The sequence below is a fragment of the Caloenas nicobarica genome, chromosome Z, assembly GCF_036013445.1.
Source record: "Caloenas nicobarica isolate bCalNic1 chromosome Z, bCalNic1.hap1, whole genome shotgun sequence".
NCBI classification, from domain to species: Eukaryota; Metazoa; Chordata; class Aves; order Columbiformes; family Columbidae; genus Caloenas; species Caloenas nicobarica.
The window spans coordinates 83,735,777-83,758,271 of NC_088284.1; the positions used below are offsets into that span (position 1 = coordinate 83,735,777).

The following is a 22,495-nucleotide window of genomic DNA, read 5'->3' on the forward strand; positions in this document are numbered from 1 at the left end:
TTTTTGGGTCAAGGTTAACAGCAAAAATTTATGCAAGACTTAGTTTACATGCACCTGTGCTATAATCCGATACGTGTGGAACCTGATGGTTTCAACTGTGTTCTTATTCACGTATTTCATGGAAATTAAGCTGCAATTTATAGAGGAGACACAATAAACCCATGTATTTTGTTTCTGCCTTTTCCGACCTATCATATTCTTTTGTAAACAGGTAATGAAAATGTTATTCTTTATCCTCAGCGGTGCGATACCAGATATTTGGATGTGCACACTTGATATTAAGGCTTGTGGAAAGGATTAGTGTTTCCTTACTCTTTACCTGTTTAGACAGTCTGTTTTCCTCTTCAATGTACTTCTGTTCTTTGGGCATTAAGGTTCGTAGGCTGGCTTTCACCTATGCATTGAAACGTTTTGTCAGTATTTCAAGCTCGCTCCCTCCTTGCTAATAACACATGCTTCAATTTGCAAAAAAAAAAAAAAAAAAAATTACGGAGTTTGGAAGCCAGGGCTGCCCGGCCCGCGACACAGAGACACGAACCGCGGCGCGAGATGCTGCTCCGCACATTAACAGCAACAGCAGTGGCAACAAAAAGAGTGGGTGTGCCAGGCAGTGGCAGAAGAGTATTCTGCAGTATACATCAAGGTTTAGAGAAAATGAGGAATGACAGAAATTCTCTACAAATTGGGAACAAAAGCTTTCATGAAACTGAACTCTTTAGCAGTACAAAAAAGCCAAAGTTAAGACTTACAGCATTAAAAATCACATCTATTTCAAGATAGATGACCCCCTTTGTTGGCCCTGTCAGCTGCTTGTTTTTCAAGACGTAGGCTTTCTGTTCACCATTTTGAATCTGCAGGAAAAGGACATGACAGCCGTCTGTCTGGCGGTCTCTGCTGAATACACCCCCCCGGCGACCCCTGACCCCCAGCTGCTGAAACTGACAGAGAACCCAAAACAACTGTGGCAAGTCTGACAAGTACCTGTTCATTACCAGGACCGAGTCTGTCAGGAAAAATTAACTATCATGGGATTCAACATGGCCGTGAATTGAGTATGTTAAAATTTTAGTGTTCTTATTACAGACCTTGGTTGAGAAATGACAGACACAGAGCTGCAAATCTTTTTTTTTTTTTTTTTTTTCCCCTCTTTCCTTTCCCCCCTTCAGCAGAAAAAATAGAGAGCGATATGTCAGGTGAATGAAACTTACAGACAGCAACGGTATAGCAACTTTGCCTAGAAAGTCAGCACTCCGATCGCGGTCCTCGTCATAAACTGTCACTTCAAGCACCGAGTGGATGTCTTTAATATTGCTACAAAGGGAGAAGCACACACAGGAGAGAGAAAAAGTCACCTACACCAGCAGGTACCAAGGACAAAAGCGTGAAAGGTTAGCAAAAACAGATACCCATCTATTTTTTCAAGCCGTGGCAAATAACAGAACTTAAGCAAATGAGGCACCTCTCCGAATAACTGAAATGCGCGCTAAGGGCTGCAGCTGTCGCTCTCTCTCTACGAGGCTTTTCCAGCAGGAGTTTCCTGAAGGATGTTGCTTTAAATCTCCTACCTGGGGATTGCCCCGCGTGAGCCTCCGCAGAGCATCCCCGACACCGCAGCGATTCCTGCTGCAAATGCTGCGAAACCAGCAGCTCCGCAAACGAAAACAGCGATGAGCTCCACGGGCGCATCCTTGCACCGAGAACAAGCTCTCTAATTCTAAAATCCTTGCTTAATTACAAGCGTGCAACAGTCATTGCAGCAAATTAGGAGCAAGAAATACGAAGGGATGCATTTTTCAGCTATTACTGGGTTTTTTTTTGCCTGCGAGCTACTAAACACTCCACCACCATGCACAACAAAAGTCACGGTATATTGTAAACTCTCAAGTGAAAAATTCACAGTCCTTATTCAGAGAAAAAGACAGAATTGTCTGAGAGAACTAATCTTTGATTAAATGGCTGATCCAGGAAATACTAATTCAAACAAAGCAGTTTAACTTCACTAAAATGTATGCCTCCAGACGAAACTGGATTGCTAGCCCAAAAGTAATTAACAAATCTGAGGATAAATAAGATAGTCAATGCAAATATACATAGAAGAGAGGTGAAAACTCTCCTTGAAGGCCTTTTCAGTTTTTCCTGTTTGATTCCTGATTAGTCTTTTGTCCTCTGCAAAACCAGGCAATTTCTTATGCAAAGAACACTGTTAAGCAGTAAAGGTTGATTAGTTATTGACTCCATTAGTAGATAATTAAAAATAAATTAACGAAGAAATAAGGATGGTTTTCCAGATACATAAATGAGACCTATGTTAATAAGCTAATGAGAAGTACAACTGGTGTGACATTTGTTTTTCTTTTGTCCTGAGTTCATTCCTGAGAGCTCACTGCAGGGCAAGAAAAGCCACGGATGCCAAACATATGAATGCCAAATTTAGAATTTAAAAATTTAAAAAAAAAAAAAAATTAGAGTCTGTTTTGAGACCAAGGGTGAAACATAATATTTTCATTTATGATGAAGTGAAGTAAGGGTACACAAAGCTAAAGCTTCTTCTGGTTTTGCAGGGGATTGTCAGCTGATTTCAGCAGCAAAGAGACCTGCAGCTGATCATTTTTCTGCTCATCAGTGTCACGTTGCAGTCAGACAGAGAGAAGCATGGAGAAAAAGAAGGCAGCTGAGCAAGGCAAATACAGAAACATTTTGTTTGTGGAAGACTTTTCTTTTATTTTGTCAGAGCCTGTTACTGCCTTCAGAGTAACAGAGGGATAAAAAACCCAACTGCATCACTTCCCAATAAACTAAATGTTTAAAATCGTGTTTTACCCAACAGCATCATCGTACTAGTGTGACACCAGACGGTGTGAAGAGCACAGTGGGTAAATGGAAATAACAAGTGGAAAGTATCTGATCGTAATTTAGAGAAGTATGAATGCATTTAAAATTCCTTCCTTTATAAAGCCATCTAATATTTATTAAAGTTAACAAGCACATTTTAATGAAGGCCATAACCACAATATCGTTTTTCATCCAGCGTGATGTATTTGGCCCTTGAAACTGTCACCGAAGCTACCAGGAGTCCAGAGTGCTTAGTGTTACACAAACCTGGTTTCAAAGAAACTGGTCTTGCTTTTTTGCATTTAAAATGGTACTACTTCTCTAACTTTTTTCATGTTTTTAACCCTCAAAAAGTATTCAGCTGTTTGGTTTAGTAATATCAGTGTATCATCACTATCCTTCTCCAGAATCAGCAGTAGGTATCTTTGTTTCACACGTATATTCCCTTCAACAGCCCCTCCCACCCCCAGAAAACCCAAACAAAGCACAAAATCTCCCTCTTCCACCCCACCCACAGAATCCAAACACCTACAATGTGAAGATTTTATTCCATTCTGGGTTGAGATTCTTGTAGACGGTGTGTGTCAGCAGTCTGTCATTGTTCAATTCAACTACACAAAATGGGTCGCTTTTACCTATAAAAGAAAATTCAGAACAAAATTTATGAACTAAGAAAACCCACCATGAGCAAGGTTTAAATAAAAATTAGGGGTTTGTTTTTTGTTTTGTTTCCTTTTCATTTTCCTAAGTTGCATTGTAATTATCTCGGGAATTAATTCAAGGAAGTCCTATGGTCTGCATTATATTCAAGATTATCATAACAGGCTGTTCATCTTTGCAATCTATTAACATTCTTCACTAAAAGAACATCTTTCCTGTCTTAAAAAAAAAAAAAAGGGGCGGGGGGAATCACCATACAGACTATTCTGATGAAAAAACAGCATGTTCCTAAAAGGAGCCAAGCACCCTTCTGAGACAGCTAAGAGAACTTTACTTTAATGGTGTCAATCCTACATTGCCTTTAACGATAACATAATTAGAGCATTTTGATATGTAGGAAATGTATTATTCCGTATTATTTGTAATAACATAGCACCTATGATACTTATCCAAAGATTACTATGCCCTACATGTTTCACGCTGTACGAATCCTCTCCCCAAAATCAAAAAGCCTTAAAAACAGTCTCAGATAAAAGCCTAACACCAGAGAAAATGGGCAAGTACAATTAAACAATGAGGTGATATCAGCTGGAATGATGGGCTGTAGTCTCAGCACAGCAGAAGCTCAAACGTGGTTGAGATTTTTGTATACATTAAAGCACAATGAAGTAGCTTTGCATATATTTACAAGAAGGTCCCTCAGCATGAAAGTCACCACAGGAGAAAGTATGAAGATGCTGCTTTGAAAATGTAATATGTGGATAATGGAAGCAGTATCCTAGACTGGATATGAAAGTTGATTTTTTTTTTTAAATTAAAAAAAAAAAGAAAAAAAAAAATGGGGAAAAGAAAAGGGTCTGTGTGTTAGGTGGGTTGCCCCTGAATGTGAAATAAGCAGCTTTTAGCCTCTCACTGCAGGTAAGCACTGCTTAGATACCAAGCAAAGAGCAAGAAAAATCATCCCAACTGAAAGTTTAGAGGGAAGACATGAAACTAAGCTTTTTCTTAGATATTCATGAAGCCAAGGTTTGCGTTTGGAAAAGAAAAGGAGAGTAGACACCTGGATCTCGTGCTTAAAAACAGCTTGGTTGTGTGAAAAAGGAATTCTCTGAAGAAGAAGGCAGCCATAGAATGGAAGATCAATATCTCCAGGGTTTCAGGACAACCCTGAACTTTCCTGGAAGGGTAAGACAGTGTCGTGAGGAAGATCTGAGGCTGGAAGGAGCCATAACAATAACGTGAGGGGAATGGTGAGAAAACAGTTGCAATAAAGGCAAGAAATCACGTTGTGGAGTAAATGATTTAATTCACGTTTCAAATTGTGACATTAATGACAACCATCACAAATGCTGGCCAAGACAGAGAGATGCTATCCCTCCTAACTGTTCTGATTTCCTCCAGTAAATGAAGAGAACAACGTTTGCCTTTGGCATGGAATACATGTGTATGGATTATTTTCATGGAAGCCTACAAATATATAAGTAGAAAGCTATAGAATATATTGCTGCTCCCTGAACCCAAGGGAACTTGGTCTCATGGCAATTAACGACTGAGCTGCACAGTACAGAATGTCCCGTTCTTGTCTCTGGACTTTTTTTGGACCACAAAGTGTTTGAAAGGTATTGAGTGTTGGCATTGGCCTTCTACAATCAAATCTAGCACGCTAAGCAATTGTATTTCACAATGTCTTCAATAATTCTGTAATGCTTTGTCATGCATTGTAAGAAGCCGTAAATTGAGTAGCTCAATGGGGCCACATTAATGATATTAGGGAGGCATGTAATTTGTTTCATACCTTATACAAATGACAATGAAATCAATATTTAGACAAAGCTGTCTAGCGGTCACATCTCCCAAACTGCAGTATTGATTCAGACGACATCAGAGGTTAATGTGCATATTATTAACTTTAACGATAAAGAATAATTGTTTTAAACACATTGTGAATTACAGTTAAAGTTGGTGTTTACTTTCCCTAGAAAACAATATACCGCTGAATCTTTCCCATTAAACGTGAAAAATGATTAATTCACCAGTCAGCAGAGATGGATATCTGGCACGTCTCAACATTTCCTTACTTTACAAACTTAAAAGGTGGTAGGAAACTTAAACAACTCATATTCATTAAGGTTCTTTAGGTTTCAGTATTTGAAAAAGAAACATCCAGAAGACAGTTAAAATAACAAGGCAGAACTGACACAGGAGGTAAACTACATGATATTACTTTATCTCCTTTTTTAAAGTATCATCAAGCATATTTGCAGATGATGGTACAATGTGATTTGTGCTTATTAATTGTATGCAAACACAGGAAAATGTACTGCAGTATCTAAAGTCCACCTTCTGTAAACAGAAAATATTTACTGCTTTCATTTATTTTCTGCATCTGTTGACATACACGTTTTCAGTGACCCTTCTTATAGATTTATATGGATATCAATTCACTTAAGGAGGCTAAATAACACGTAACATTAATCACAGAGGGTCTGGATCAAACCAAAGAAAAATGTTTTTCAGAAATAAGAGAATCCCCCTCTCACACTCAAGATTTCATGTCTTCCCCACTGCTATAACCTGAAAAAGTTTAAATTGGACAAAAGGAAATATTGTGAAATGGTACAAGGGAAGGTTCAGATACCACGGCTGACAATTAGAAGTTTCCTCGCTACTAACATCTCTACTAAGGAATAGTGTGTTTACCATATGAGAGGGCTCTCCAGTTCCCATATGCAAAGCCCTTCACCATCGCCTATGGGACTTCTGTACATTAAAAACTCATAGCCACGCTGGGTATCTGAAAGGCAACACTCTTTGCTGACCTTCTAAACATATGGTAAGTGCAAACGTTATTTGGATACCAACCCAAACAAGCAAACACAATTCAGACAGACAAAGCCAGAGCAATCTACAAGTACTTGGTGAAACTCACATCTATCTGTCATCTTTCAGGTTCTCATTATTAGAAAGAATAACTGTAATCGTAACTCTCACTGACAGCCATGGCAACCTGCTGCATTGCAAGAGTGTTTAAAATAATGGGATAATTCCCAATGAAAGCCTGAAGAGACCGCTAAAATATTAAAAGATGTCGTCATTAGGTCTCTAGGAGGACCAAGGAAATCTGGGAACTTACAGTGTCTATTCATCACTGTATTATTCAAAACCAGTACCTTTGGCACAACACATACTCTAACCAAGGCAGACTCAGACAAATTCTGTCTAGTTAACGCAAGCAACGATTTCAAACAAGAGGTAGCTGTGCTGTCCATCTAGTAGTAAACTTAAAAACCTTCCATTAGTCTTGTGCTGCCTAAGCTCAATCACACCATTCTAAATTATGTTGTCATCACAAGTACGCCTTTTGCTACCAACTAAATCTCAGCTGTCATATATCAATGTATATCACCTGTCATATGTCAAGTAATTCTCCCCAAACACCTTTGTCTACAGAGGATCTTCCAGCCAGCTCCCTGCTCTGTGCCTTTCATAGACCTCCAGCTGCTGTTCCAGTGACTCCTGAGGTACTTTATTGATCAGGAGGACATCCAAAAACTTCAGAATCCAGCCCTAAATGTGTGCTCAGCGCTGTGCCAGGGTAAGATGACCGCCACTTGATTAAGGCATTTGCTTGCAAATTGAAAGCACAGTCTCAGCACCACCGAAACCAGCACTTAGGATCTGGAGTAATCCCATGACCTCAGTGGGACTCATCACTGTTACAACCACCACTGTTGGAAGAATTCATGAGACAAGTATGTAGTAAAAGCACTGACTGGAATCATACCTGCAGTAAACCTCGATAAGAGATTAATTCATTAATTCATTCTGTTTCTGTAACATCTCGTGCTTTTGGGCTATACTTGTAGGGGGCTCCCGACATGACAGAATTAGTGTGCTAATAATACGCCTAATAATCTGGAAGAGAAAGCAGCCTCTTTTGATGGATCTCTCTCACCTATTTTTTTTCCCCTTTACCCATTACAGACCTGGACTATTTGAGAGAGTTACCCAGAAGGAGTTCTACATTGGAATGTTAAGCTCCCACTGAAAAAGAAAAGAAAATTAAAGAACAAACTTTCTTTTGATGCTCCCTATTTTATTCATCATGCCACACACATTGACAGCCGGTGCGACCAGAGCCCAAACTGAGATTACTTAGACCTAAGTGAAGTATTTTACTTCAATCAGCCCCGTGTCCCTCACATTGCACACTATACACACACTAATTAAAATGTTGGTCTTTCACTTGTCGTCTTACTTCCCAGAATCGCCGTACAACCCTGGATAAACTGTACATCCACCAGCTCAAACCAGCCCAACTTGGCAACAGTGGTCAAGCTGCAGGAGAGGATAACCAGGAACTAGAGAGGTCTTATTTGTTATTTGCTTCAAAATTCAAAGTCCCCACAGTCCAGGAAGTCTTTCACAAAAGAAATGAAGTCAGTTCAAGCTCAGATTCATTATCTGGAGCTCAGAAGGTTTGTTTCCCTGCAAGTATAAAAATTAGACTTTTTCATCATCGAAAAGAGACCTAAATACTGATAATTTTTAACTGCTTCTCAAAATCAAAACAACAAAAACTCAACCTCCACACAATTTGAGCTTCCCAATTTTCTTCTGAAGCACCTACAGGACCATGCTGCCTAATGGTTTTGCAGTATTTTTATCTTGGAAAAGTTTAGGAAAGGCCTTTTCCACCAGTTCAAAGGCCACAGGTCTTCCACTTGTATGTGTATCAGCTGGCTTGTGATGCTGGAATCCATCAGCAAGCACCGAAGATGTTAGGTGGCTTCTGAATCCTTGTGAACTGATGTTCCTGGGCTGGTGGACCCGTCTCAGACACCCACCACTGCAGCCCATTGTCCAGGCTGGAGCTGAGCTGAACTCAGCCTAGTGGGCAGCTAAAACAACAAAACGCTGGGCGTCATCTCAAATGCAACTCCAAAAGTACTGATTTTTCACAAGAGATAGACATACAACCAATTCAGATGCAAGTATCTTTTGTCTGTGTAAATATGAACTTTACCTGAATACCAGAGGTGTCAAACTGCAATATAATATAATTCATATTTCTCGGCAAGTTAAACAGATATGTCCTTCAATGGTCCCTGAAGGGAAGTTATCCTATAAAAATTTTTGATTCTTGGTAGATTGTTTTCCTAGCAAAAAATCATTTTGGGGCAGAGCATTTCTTCCAAACAGGGGCTTTGATTCAACATAAGTGCACTTTTACACTTAATTTCTAGCTCCACTGTACACAAAGCAGAGTCTCCCTTGATGAAAAGCTGTTGAAGCTTAAATTTATCTTTCTTGCTTGCCATGATTTGTACAAGTCAAACTGTGATGTCCTTTTATTATAAAATTTTATTAAATACATGCAGCATTTTTCTCCAGAAAACCACGTCATCTGCATATTATTCAGTTAATATTGTAAAAAAGGAGACTTTAGTAAACAAACATACGGAAACATCCATATTTTATGCAGCAAGATGATTCCCTGCTTTAAAGAGGAAAAAAAACCACCTGTCTACAGTCATAAACATCATGATTTTCTGTTTCAGTCTTTGAAAATCCACCCTGTAGGAAAGAAAATAAAATATCACAAAGACCATCAGTCACTGTAGAATGACTCTTTCTTTCTTAATCAGTGCTAAGGAACTACCACTGATACAATTGCTTTTCAGGGTGGATGGAAGCCAAGAAGCATGTGGCTGGCTCCCCATGAGCCCTAGGGAGATCCTTCTACCATGTCTACGGAAACCGTGCATTGCTTCATTATGCGTCCAAAGACACAAAAATATCCCAGTTTTGTTCCTTCAGCAGTTTTCTCAACAAAAGGAACCACGTGGCAGGCTAAATGTAGATTGGCATTTAACATTTACCTGCCACTGATCAGTTTGTAAAGTTACACAAACTGACAGAAAGTCAGCACTGGCCAGACCATGAAATGAATTTAAGCAAATTGGCATCTTTATTCTGAACTAAGTATTACATGAGTTTTTTTGCTTTGCTCAAATTAGATTATCAAAACTGAACTAGAATCACAAAGATAGTTCAAAAATTTAATAAGAGATTCCAATTCCATTCCTGCTTTCAAAAGTCAGGAACTCCACAAAGTTCAGCCAAGTTTAATATGGTTCCAAAAGTCGAAATATTGTTTGAATATTTTGTAGGCTATTACGGTTCTCCCCTACCACGGCCATGCCCGTCCATTATGGATCTGAGTCCCTGCAGCCAAAAAAGGCCTTTATTTTTGGGGAAGACAAGACAGGCAGCTCATGACTCTGTGAGGGCAGTGCCACTCAGGCAGATGCTAATGTCACCAACGCTGTCCCCAGCTCCCTGCCAGCCAGCTGCTTGTGACGGAGCTGCCAGCCCGACCTTTGGCCAGGGGACTGATGGCTCAATAGCCCGGCAAGCCGCCTTATCTAATGGAGTCAGCACAGGACCCAAGCCAAACGCCAGCTTCAACAAGGACTTGCTCCGTCAGCCTCAGTCGAGTCAGTTAACCTTCCTTAGTCTTCCATCTTTACAAGGAAAATGATAATTCTTCCCTAACGGTGCTGCTGCAAACATGTTGCAGAGGACTGATGTCATGAACGCGTGCGATATTTTACCAGGTGGTTCAGTGCCGTGCCACAATTTTGTTAAAATCATTTTCTGCAGAATATTTAGAAAAAAAAAAATAATGTTAGCAATCACAACTCATCCTTTCACTGTATATTTAATTCTAAGTGCTATGGTTAACCAAAAATATCTTTTAAATGCTAATTTTTCCATTAGTACACTAAAACTGCTACTTTCTTCAAAAATATGTAGATTTGCAGTATGTGATATTGGACTGATGTCTTAAGGTGACCAGGACCAGGTGAGATTTTATCTACCACAGAACACTGTGCAGCCAGTAGATTTCCATACTTTGTGAAGATAATTCTAGTGTATATTGAAACCTTGCGGCACTAATTGACAGAGCAAATTACTTTAGGAACCATATTTCCAAAGGGCCTCTGAATCTATTCCTTCAATTTTACATGTATGGGCTTCCATACCTCTGTGAATTTAACGTTTCTGTACATCACTCTGACATTTCCTAGCATTTGAAGAATGATTTCAAAGACTATGTTTGCACATGCGGTATTAGGACATTTTAGTAGAACAGATTTTAGAAAGCTCATTTACATTCCGCACATTTAGCCATCTCTGCATCTTCATCCTACTTTCAAGTACTTTAATCAAAATTTTAACATGGAGTTTTCTTAGAAGACAGGCTGAAATCAAACATAAAACTGAAAAAGCAGAAAAAAAAAATCCTGCCTCATTTTCTACGCTTAGTTTCAGTTCTTCAGAGGAGGAGAATCCTGAAAAGCCTTTGACTGTAAACCTAAACACCACTGAGCTCTTTAGTTAAATCTGTCTGATATGCCAGGTTTTAAAATCACGGTACCCAAAAAACCACGCAGACAATTGATTAATAATGAGGTCAGAAATACAAATAAATTTACTTCTAATGAAGACTGGAGACACAGTAATCAAAGTGTTAAAAATTCATTTCATGCACATCTCATTTGCCTCTTAGCTGATATTTATCACATAATTCTGTGAGAAAGTAGAGGCCTAAGATGCTCCAGATAAATGTCTCAATTAATTGTACAGAGGTAGCCCTCTTTGAGCTGAACCAGAGCTGTGAGCTCTTTATTAAAAGCACTATTCTGTAGCCTGTAACCTTGTTCCTTGACTCCTCTCTAGTTTCCAATTTAAACAAGTCCCCATGCGGCCCGCTCTAAAGGGCTTTGTCTCCCTGTCATTGTTAAGAGAGCCGAGGCATCCTGGAAGTGTGAAATCAGACCTCATGAGCTGAACGGTTCCCCAGGGAACGCTGGACCGCGCGGAAGGTCAAAGTCATGGGCTGGACCATCTGAAAGCGTCTGATCGCCGGTCTGTGACACGGCGAGCAGGGTGGGGGCCGGGGGAGAGGGGAGCCGGGGGGCTGGGGCTGAACACGTCTTAATTAACGCCCAAAGACAGCAAAACAAACTGTTTTCCAGGCAGGCTGTCACGTGGAGCTCGGATGCTGCTCTGCTAATGAATCAGAGTTGCTAACTATTTTTCCTCAAAGGGGACTTTCGCTGAAGTTGATCAAACCTGGAGCACGTCTTTTCCCACCCTGGGTGCTTCTCGTTGAGAGGCTTTGAATTTTATTTTGTGGTACAAGGAAAAGGAGGAACGTGTCTGCCCCAGTAAAGGAGACGCTGCCAGCAAAGCCAAGAGCCTTCCCCACGACCCACCTACACCTACTTTGCTGCAGAACAAATTCTCTTACCTGACCACTGCCTAAACTGGCACCATGTCATGGTGAGGGGCCTATTGTTCTGCAAAACTCACACAGGTTAGGTGAACAGAATATTATTAATTTTATAGGCGAACCGACACAATGAGTCCATTACACCTGAAGTTCTTCTGCACCATCGGAATATTTTTTCACGTAAATGGAGGTGGCTGTAGGCACACAGGCTGCTATGCCAGGGTTCCGCAAGCAGCCAAACCCTCCAGAAGGCTGCTGCATCCTCCAGAAGAACCACGAGTGAGCAAAGATGTGGGGAAAGGGGAAAAAGTAACTTTTAGCTGAGGATTTAGGGAGAAAAGGGCCTGAATAGCTAAAACACAATGGAAGATTTAGATGAAACCTTCTTCTCAGAAAGAGAAAGAAAAAGTAAACCCTGCACTCAATGTCTTTCTATTTGTTAGACTGTAGTTTCAAAAACACTTATTAAAAAAATACATATTTTCCAGGAAGGGGTATTTGCTACGACTGCAGTTTCCAACAGAACATAGTTTTGCATTGGTGGAAGCCCGAAAATTGTGTTTCAGCCATGGAAAAACACTTCTTTTTTTTTTTTCCAGGGGAAACATCCTCACAGACCTAGCAAGCTCTCACGAGACCTCTGGTCCTGGAAGATGCCTCATTTTTCAGCTCTCCCTGAAATCAAGGTGAGCATTCAAGCCCTGGTAGGGAACCTCTCAACCCCTCCCTGGTTGTCCCTGTCCCAGATGTCCTTGCAAGTGGGCTGAGTGAGGAGAATTTTCACTTTTTGTTATTTTCTGGGGTATTTTTCAAACCTAGTTATGGCCCGTTGGAGCAGCGCCCCATTTTCAAACTGACAGTGCCCACTTGCTCCCCTTGCGACAACTTCACCCAAATTTCAGCCCACCCTGGCATCTTGTTTTATGCCTGTGGATGTGTCGGAGGGTTGCAAACTGAGGCCTGAACCTCCACCCTTAATCTCTTTCTTTAAAGAAACATTAAAAATCTGCACTAACCTTAACGATTTGAAGTGCACTGTCCAACACTGGGCTATTGAGACAGGAGAAAAACCTGCCCTCAACTATCAACAGTTTATTAGGGGCTTAACTGAAGTGACCTACTGTAGTAGCATTCAGCTGAACAAGACTATGGGCTTTCTGTGGAAAGGAGAAGAATTGAGGGTTTCATTAAAAAGCAATTTGTGCTTTTTACTCATTCATTCAACGGGAGTCTCAATTGCTCTTTATTCACACAGAGTTAATACAGTATTACAATGCTGCTCAATGAATGTATGGTAACAAAAGAAAATTTCACATTTTGAAAGGAAAAAAAAAAATCCTTGCAACTGTAGTAAGATTGATGACTACTTAAAAGATTACAGAAATTTTTTTCCGTCTATGCTTATGCGTAATGATGGAATATCAGGGATTTTTAAAATCCATTCAGCCCAAACTAATAAATTTTGATTTATTACTTCACATGAAAAGATTCCTGAAAGTGAAAGGGGATATGTTCAGCAGGCAGGAAACAGAGCAAACCACACAGGTACTATACAGGTGTTTCAGCTACTTTTCAGACTCAGGGGAAGGCAAAAGATTAATTCTGAAAAAACGATATAGTAAGAAGATCAAACTAGTCCTTAGCTTTTACTCACATGAGCAATCCTTAGTTGTGTAAATCACACCACTGATCACAGCGCTCTCCGCACTGACTAATAGTATTCCCCATTTGAACAAAAGTGGAGGGTCAAATTTTACACCATTTTTGCAAACACAACTTATTGATAATCACCAAATAATTACTTCGAGTTATTTCTAAATATTACTATTCAGAGTTTAATCAGAAAGGAATGATCTGTGCTGACAAGCTACTAAAAATAGCTATAACTTACTACACTAGTTAGTAAAAACCCTTTGTCCTCTTTTAAAAATACCAGGTATTTTTGTCCAAAATATACAAGGATTTCTGTAATGTATGCACAGCTATCTTACAAAACATAACTGCTGTTTTTTTCTTGCTAATGAACAAAATATGCAGGACACGAGAAGGTGCTGAGTGTTCTTCTCCGTCTTCCTGACTGTCGTTTTAAATGCAATGTCTGAAAATATTTGGTAGCCCTACACATCTTTAATTGAATCAAATGTATTTCCAAAAAATTTGTTCAACCAGCACAAATGACATGTTGATCTGGAAAGTCGAAGACTGAACGAGGTCAGGGACTGAATTATCCCATTTGCCCCTGAATAACTTAATCTCTCTCTCTGTTCAGACCACATTGGATTAGAAGGTCAAAGCAGAGTGAGGAATCTTTAGAAGCATTTATCCTACCTCCTCGAAATTGGAATCTGTTATTTTGCGTGCCACAAACTCAAGGATCTGTTCCAGCAATAAAATATGTGTTCTGTTACCTTGTCTGAGAAAAAGAAAATAAATAGTGGTACTCATGCTAATCAACAAAAAAACTATTAAAAAGTGAGTATGTTGCTATATATCTGCATCTGCTCCTGTAACAGAACATTTATGTCCAAATGTATTTAAAACAGCTAGATTAGTAGAGGGGGGTTTTTTGCGTGGTGGTGTTTTTGGTGGTTTTTTTTTTTTGCTTGTTTTTGTTGTTTGTTTGTTTTTAAGGCAGAGAGGGCCATTTTCTGACACAGAAGCATGTCATTTTGCTCCATTCAGCTTGTGCAGTGTGAAGGTGACTGTACTTACAGGAGATAACTTGGACATTTCTGGACAAATATGGTCAGTATGGTTGAAATACTCTTTCTTTATTTTGAAAAGCAAAAGGTTAAATTAGCCTTTCAGCTTACATCACATAAAATAGAAAAGAAAAAAAGATTTTCTTATTTCCATTCTTAAACAGATAAGCAGTAGTTACAGGAAACTGAATTTATTTGAAATGTTTGAAACCAACGGCACTTGCTAAATATCTAGCAGATATTAAGCAGTTCTTTTAGCAATAACTTTAAAGGAGTATCTAAGTCTAGCACCTTTAATTTGTCTCGTCCTCTGGAATTCAGCTTTCATTTGGATAATTTTGCATATTTTATCTGCTAGAAAAAGACATCTTTTCTATTTATTTTTTGCAGGACCTCTGACGGAGAAAAATATGTGTTTCACCCACCTGAGAAATAACCTATGTAGGACTCTGATAACATTAGTACGACTTGCCGCCTTGCTTACAGAAGTTTTGTTTGCTTCTCTAAGGATTTTTTCCTTAATGAGCAGAAGGTCAGACTGAGCAAACAGACAATAATCTTTCAATAAAGTTATGCTTTAAACATATTTTTTTCACTTCTAAAAGGCCCAGTCTTAAGACGGTATTTACTGTCACAGAAACTAAATGAGTCCTTGCCTGTGACATCAGCTGCCATCAACGCTTCTGCCCTGATGACCTTCACCTGAAGAAATCCCACATCCTTCATGTTATGGAACATCGACATTAGACTCTAAAAAATAATAAAAAGAAAAATAATTCTGGGTTGCAAAAAAGACGAACAGAAAGCAACATTAATAGTATTCTCCCTAGCCTAGATATGAGTTGGTGTAACTCTCTAGCATATTTTGCAACTTTAACCTATCAATCAAAAATGCAAAGTAAAAATAAGAGTATGAATGATTAAATATAACAGTAATTCTACTGAATTAGTCCTCCAATAACATTTTAAACAGTGACTTAGGGCAAATATTTTTTCTGTTGTAGCTGATCATTAAATGTAAGCTTCAAAATATCATATATGCATACATAAGCTTGCATATAGCTTGCAAATAACATAAACAAAAACAATCAAAAGAAGATTATAGCAACTTAATAATTTTCAAAATAATGACCTGCAAAAAAGATTAGAAAAAATGAATTAAAAGATGGTTCCAATGCCATGGCAGAAAGCATTTGCTATAAATATATTTTTTTAGACACGAATTTCTGCAATATCTACATATATCACAAAGAGGAAGAAAAAAATAAAAATAGACTAACACTTGCATTTATTCATCCAGCATAGTTTTAGAAAGCTGCTTGGAAAGTGTATTCTGTTGCTGCTCTTTTTTCAAACAACTAAAAGTAATAAACTGGGAGTATTGCACCTGTTAGGCCTGATATGACAAAATTCTCAAATGACAGAACATCGAATGCAACTTTGAATTTGCAATCAATTAAAACCAAACTTGACATTATCATTTAGTTTTTAGATAAACTAAAGGCGGAAACTTCAAAAGAGGAGACTAAAATTAGACTTTCAAATCCACTTTACATCATATATATATATATATATATATATATATATGGCATAATTTTTGGTTGTTTTTGCAAGTCTTGTTCATAAATATCAGCACGTACCTTTATTTTCAAGTATTTAAAAATCTGGACTAATTCATTTAATGCCTGTGGCCTTTTCTAAAATATTAATATAGCCCAGGTAAAACCTTTTCCAGTGCTTATGATCATGTCTAAATTTGTAGAAAATGCAAACATGAGGTAAAACACCAAGTCAACCATTCTTTAATTTATTATGGAGGCAAAATCGACTGTTATGGAAAACCAGAATAAATAACACAGGTGCTGCTTAAATGAAATATTAAATGTCAGCTTGCAAAACCTACACTATGTTTGTGCACAGATAACCTATCCATTCAAATGTTAGACATATAATATGCATCCCTGTCTTTACATTAGTGAGCCAATTCTAACAGTCAAATCACAGCCTGATATTAATTTCATGAGCCCCAACTGACCATTTACTGTTTATAGTGAAGGTTTGACCTTGGTATGTACTGAGCTGAGGAATCCAGCTAAGTGTGGCACCCCACATGCTACATACAAACGCATGCATGTTAACACAGGATAACGGTTAATACATTTTTACCATTTTTAATAAGCCGATCATCAGAAATATGGCTTAAAAACCTGATGGTCAACTTTAATCAGCACACACCCAACTCCCTCGCTTGCGTGTCTGCAAGCCAAGGGTGGCAGAGGTGGTATTGCAGAAAATCACTGTTATAATTCAAAAGCACCTTGGCATCACTTCTCATTTATTGCAACAACGAGCAAGGTTTGGAAGCTTCTTATCAGAACTGGTGCCACAACAGAGATAATTCTGCTCTAATACCATGGTGGAAGCAAAAGGATTTACAAAAAAAAAAAAGTTTCCACATTTTACCCAAGTTTCCCAGTGACCAAAACAAACACCAAGCTGCAGAAAGAAAACAAATCAAAAACCAAACACAGAGTGATCCAAGCAACTGCCCCCCTTCCTGCAATGCCACACAGCCCCTTTTTTACCAGATTTCTTCTGTGAACAGGCATCGGTGCTGCATTTCACTTTGCTACCTTTGTTAACATCCAGCAGATTAATTATTTTTGAACTTTTATTTGCAGCAAGTCAGCTGGCTTGGATTCATTGACTGCACATCGTGGCTGCAGAAAATGTCTACAGTGCCACGACAGAGGCTCTGGGAGAAGCAAATGACTAATACATTACTTTAAATACACCACTTTAAGTAATGATTTATCAGATGATATTCTGTCTCCTTATTTATGATTATTGTTGAAGGCCTCAAAACCCGCATGGTTTCTGAAGCCTGAAATTTCCATAGCAGAGGAATCCGTGATTTGCTGCGAATCTTTTCAGCCCTCAATAGATGGGAAAAGATTGAAATGCTCTGGAGATGAGTCCTCTTTATTTTTTTAATGAAAGGCTGTATAATATATTTTCTGTATGGCTGCAGCAGCTGTCAGGGAGAGCATCTCAGTTCAGCTCTATTATGGGAGAAGCAATACCCCATCCTATGGCATCGAGATACACTGAGGGGCCAGTGCTGATTGACAGCTTGTCACCATGACGTCTTATTCCATCTCTGTTATGGAGAAAATTAATGTCACACCACCAGCCTTATGACTTGCTGTCATCTTAGAACTGCTCACCTTTTATCAATGCTCTAAATAACATTTCAAGCCCATCGTCTCACGGTGGACAATCTGGTCAAGGGACATTAAATCGGATGACTGTGAAATGTCATAATAAAAATGGAATGCTAACAACTTCTTCTCTAAACTAGCTCCTCTGGTTTTTAAACTGTGACAAGGGGGACTGCGGGTTCAGCACACCCGTTCTGAAAAGGTCATACAATCTCTCTTGGTCTGTATCCATTAATGCGCCCCCCTCCTCACCCCAAAAGGAATTAATCTTTTCAGACAATTGTGGCAAAATAATGGTTCAAACGGTAATGCCTGTTTAATTTGTAAGGCTCTGATGTTCAGCTACAAATGGTTAAATGACAGTAATAGAGTCATTTTCCAAGGCTATTTGATCTGATGGCGAGGTCAGCTCATTAACTGTTTTTGGCTGTAGGAAGGGTGCAAAATACATTTCTCAAACGGAGGCTAGATTTTTTTAAGAGGGCAAAAAATAGAGCCCAAAATACATCCACTCCATGGGGAACAGAGCACCTTGCTAATTGCATACTCTTTCTTTGTATCGGTTCTGAAGTAGAGGTAAAAGCACCAAAGATAAATCTAACATCAGTGAAAATAAACTATTTGAATTTTCATTAATCCTCAGCATTTTTCTCTTCTGCTGTCCACTGGTAATTTTTACAGAAACAGAAAACATTATCAAAAAGGTTTATCGATGCTACAGCTTTCCAAAACACATAATGAGAAATTCATGCCTCTGCAATATGAACATCCTCCAAAAATATAAATGTTTTCAAATGCATGCAATAATGTAAATATAATGAAAGAGTCCTATGCATGAATATGTAAGAAATGGAAATAAATAGATCAGTCTTACACCACATAATTATGCTTTACACTGGGGACAAAAAATTGAGAATTTAGGGAAACCAATTAATAATACAGAGTCATAACATGTTTCTATACTGCTACTAAATTATCAAAATCATCAGTATCACTTGACTGCCATATCATCATACACAATAATCCACAGAAATGCGGTATTGTCGCACTTGGTAGCAAGAAGCATGTCACCTCAAAAACACATCCATCGGAAATTTATTATATTTATAAAGATCTGTTCTGACCACCACAGACTGTCCTGGTGGATTCCAAAACGTGCAATAACTCTTCTTAATTGCAATTATTTTTCAAAGATGGTGCACAATACCTTAGCTCTCAGTTGGTTTAGGAATATTATGTTTAGCCTCACTAAGTCACCTCTATTAAACTGTGTTTATGATAACACTATTGGTGTATGAGTTGTACAAGCATTAGCAGACAGCTGATTCAGTGGAGATAGCCAGAATAAATTTGCTGAAGCGCACATCCTGCTAATCTGTTTGAAGAATATCGTACAGCATTAGTACCAGCACTTCATGTTATCTGCACAGCCTGATAAGGTACATCTTTATTAAATTCAGTTATTGAAAGGATGTCAGTCATGGAATAGGAATATTTTAAATTCTAAAAAAAATTAAGCAGCTCTTTGTTAGTCAGAGCTTGGTTTAATGGCTGAGTGTCTAGAGAAGCCTTTCTAAACACCTGGCAGCATTGTACAATAAAAGCTTTGTAATTTTAAGTGGAAATAGCTTTTTTTTTTTTTTTAATTTCTCCGTGTGTAGTGAGACAGTTACTTTTAGTGATTTAGGAATCAGCAAATGCTGGAGTAAGAGCTCCCCTCTCTGTTGCTTTGATAAAACTACACAGATTCTGTGTAATGTGAGGATGCTGGGAAACGAAAATAATTTGCTTCAGAATATTTGAAATGGAAATATTGTTTAAAACAATTATTTTGATGACAGAAAATAATGCTTCAGCCTCTAATGTGCAGACAAAAAATAAGTTTTCTTGCCCTTTAGTAGATCCTAAAAAAAAAAAAAAAAGCAAGCCAGAAACTACTGGTACCTCAGAGCACTTGGCATAAACACTCACTAAAAACTGTGCAGTCACTGTGTGACCCCTTATTTTGTGCTTGGTAAGAACTGTCTGTCTGGCAGAAAGATTAACTTTTTTATGTCACATGATGAATTACTACGTAAAAAATATCTTACTGTATAGAGAGGATTTGTAGCCTTCTTGATGTTACCTGTACCAGATGTGACAATATTAGTAATTATATTAAATTATTGTCATCGTTGGAGTGTGACAAAGATATAAGGGATACATTAAATCCTTTTCCCTCCATACTTATTATTTATATAAGCAAACATTTTGCGAACAAAGGGCAAAAGAGAAGAGCTCCATACATATCTCTTCAGAATCTCCTCTCGCTCCTTCTGGTCCTCCAGGGAGCTGACGGAGAGGTCAGAGATGGTGACAGCGGCTGAGGCTGTGAGGGTGACCAGCAGCACCAGCCGTCCCTCGCCCTCCTCTAGCGGCAGCTCCAGCTTGTGGGTCTGCTCCTTGCTCAGGGTGGACAGGTCAACCTGGCACCTGCAAACAAAATTCTCTGTCAGCAGGTGGTTTTCCCCACATCAGCTGCAGGAAAAACCAAACCAAACCAAACCAAACCAAACCAAACCAAACCAAACCCAAACCAAACCCCAAACCAAACCAAACCCAAACCAAACCCAAACCCAATCAAACCCAACCCAACTCAACCCAACCCAACCCAAGCCAAACCAAAATAAATCAGCAGAAATTCCCTCCCAGCTTCTGGAAGGATTTATCTTCCGCTTCAGCCCATGCTGCTCTCTTGATGTTATTTTTTTTAAGGCTACGATCTGTTATGCACGTGAGCAATAAATATTAAAAAGAATGTATAGACACTAGAAACAAGCTTAACTAACACAGTCAGAGAGAATTTAAAAAATCCAGCTTCAGATGCAAGTTGTACTTTTTAATTACACCTCATATAAAACGTAAGTTTTGATGTGGACGTTTTTGATACCAATCATCAAACAACAGTAAAAATCCTCTCTTAAAAGAAGAAAAAAAAAATCTGTGTAGACTTAATTGTGATGGAGTTAACGTGACTGAGCACAGAAAAACACGACTCAAGCGGCTCTCCTGAGCTAAGCTTGCGTGGATCAGGGTCAAAGCTTCGTGCAGGTACCTGGGATAAAATCTGATGCCGCAGCCCCTTATATAATAAGATATCTCAGGTTGTAATGAGCAGGGACTGCTCACAACAGAAGCCCATCTACCCGGCTTGATCCCTTCGCAAGTAACTCGGTGGTACCTATGTTGAATTAACAAAGAACGGCTCCGACCTGCCAGCAACCTCCTTAGAAACACACAGGTAGGGCCGGGAAGGAAAAACATTGCCTCTGCTAACAAAGAGCTGACCACAAGCTTTTAATTAAAACAAGAGCACCTCAGGGTTAGTAACTAGTCTGTGCACAGTTCAGATATTTTAGTATTTTAATTTGTATCATTCACATGCTTCAACTTTCCTAGACTGCAGCTCTGAGCATCTCTGAAAATTGTAATGTAATACCAGCTTGCGCTGCACAGGAATTCCTGTGAAAAAGCATTATTTGGAATACTTCTACTGCTAGCATCCCTGAGTAATGTTTTACCAATTCATTACTCTAAATAAAAACAAAAAAGTAAATGAATATATTCTACATATAGTTAAGCCACTGAATACTCTTAACAGCAATTATTTGATGTGACAAGCACATGTTCTATATGCCACTGTCACTAAACCAAACATCTAGCAAACTCTTTTCATAAAATGTCAATTGATTTTGAAGAGAAAGATAATGTGGTGACCGCAGGGCCAATAAACCGAGAAAAAGGTGGCAGACATGAATAAATAGGCATTTAAGGACAGGAAATAGCCAATTATGAGAATAAATGCTGCCTCATAAAATGGGCACTGTGCTATCACAGGCAGATTAGATTTGCTATAGGAAAATTCCCTTTTAATTTTTTTCTTTTTAAACATTTATTGTCTGTTGTGCAGCTGTCAAAATTAAACTACTGCGAAGCTCATACAGTAACAAGGTTCAATTATTTTATGATGAAAAAAAAATCTGACTGACATGGCATACTGAGCTTAATGTTTACCTTCTATTTTGAACTCTTTAGATGATGAGTGAGAAACAAAATTAACAACAGCAAGGAAAGACTAAACCTGTTGCTGTCAGGGCAGACCGATGGTCAATACAAGTTTTGTGCATGTACATTGGCTGTCAAATTTTTATTTAGGCTGCAGTGAGGAGTATAAAGTCCTCCCTAAGATGAGAAATATTGTAATCAAGCATTCAGAGCTGGAGCAGGTTAAGATGCCCCTGGTGTTAAATATTATTTCCTAGTTCATTTCAAAACAGATACCTCCCAAAAATATGTCTGCAACAACACTGAGACTTTAACCAATAACCATTGAAAGAACCAGTCTAAACTCTCTTAAAGTCAGCAAAAGATTCAGAAAGTCATTATTATAAAAGTAAGGCAGAAATAATCCACCCCTCACTCAAAAATAGGAAACAAAACCTACTCCCACTGGAAGAAAAAATAAACCCTACATGCATCAGAAAACTGCAATGACTGTGAAGTTACAGGGCTTACATGAGAGCTACAAGCTCCAAGATCTCCAGTTCCTGAAGTTACTGCACTTCTGCAACATTAGCAGCCCATGCTATTTTTTATTTAGGCTAAAAGAAATGACTGACAACTCGATTTTATCTGCGCACCATTCCTACAGCTATGAAATATTCCTAATAGCACCACATCTATAACAGATTACCTGAGAAATACGTCTCTATTGTCTGCTTGATAGATCTCCACGCACA

The 22,495-nt window shown here is 38.6% G+C and overlaps 1 protein-coding gene across 3 annotated transcripts in view; it reads right to left on the reverse strand.

Moving 5' to 3' along the window:
* MCTP1 (multiple C2 and transmembrane domain containing 1) overlaps positions 1 to 22,495 on the reverse strand; it is a 271,911-nt gene that overhangs the window by 95,605 nt on the left and 153,811 nt on the right. For all 3 annotated transcript variants that reach the window (XR_010607827.1, XM_065656220.1, XM_065656221.1), the window contains 6 exons: positions 20,003 to 20,189; positions 15,153 to 15,246; positions 3,365 to 3,467; positions 1,209 to 1,311; positions 750 to 851; positions 320 to 394 (listed from right to left, as the gene is read on the reverse strand). Coding sequence is in view for 2 of the 3 variants with exons in the window: in XM_065656220.1 (XP_065512292.1) it covers positions 320 to 394; positions 750 to 851; positions 1,209 to 1,311; positions 3,365 to 3,467; positions 15,153 to 15,246; positions 20,003 to 20,189 (664 nt within the window). In the remaining variant the exon portion in view is untranslated. The remainder of the gene's footprint in view (positions 1 to 319; positions 395 to 749; positions 852 to 1,208; positions 1,312 to 3,364; positions 3,468 to 15,152; positions 15,247 to 20,002; positions 20,190 to 22,495) is intronic.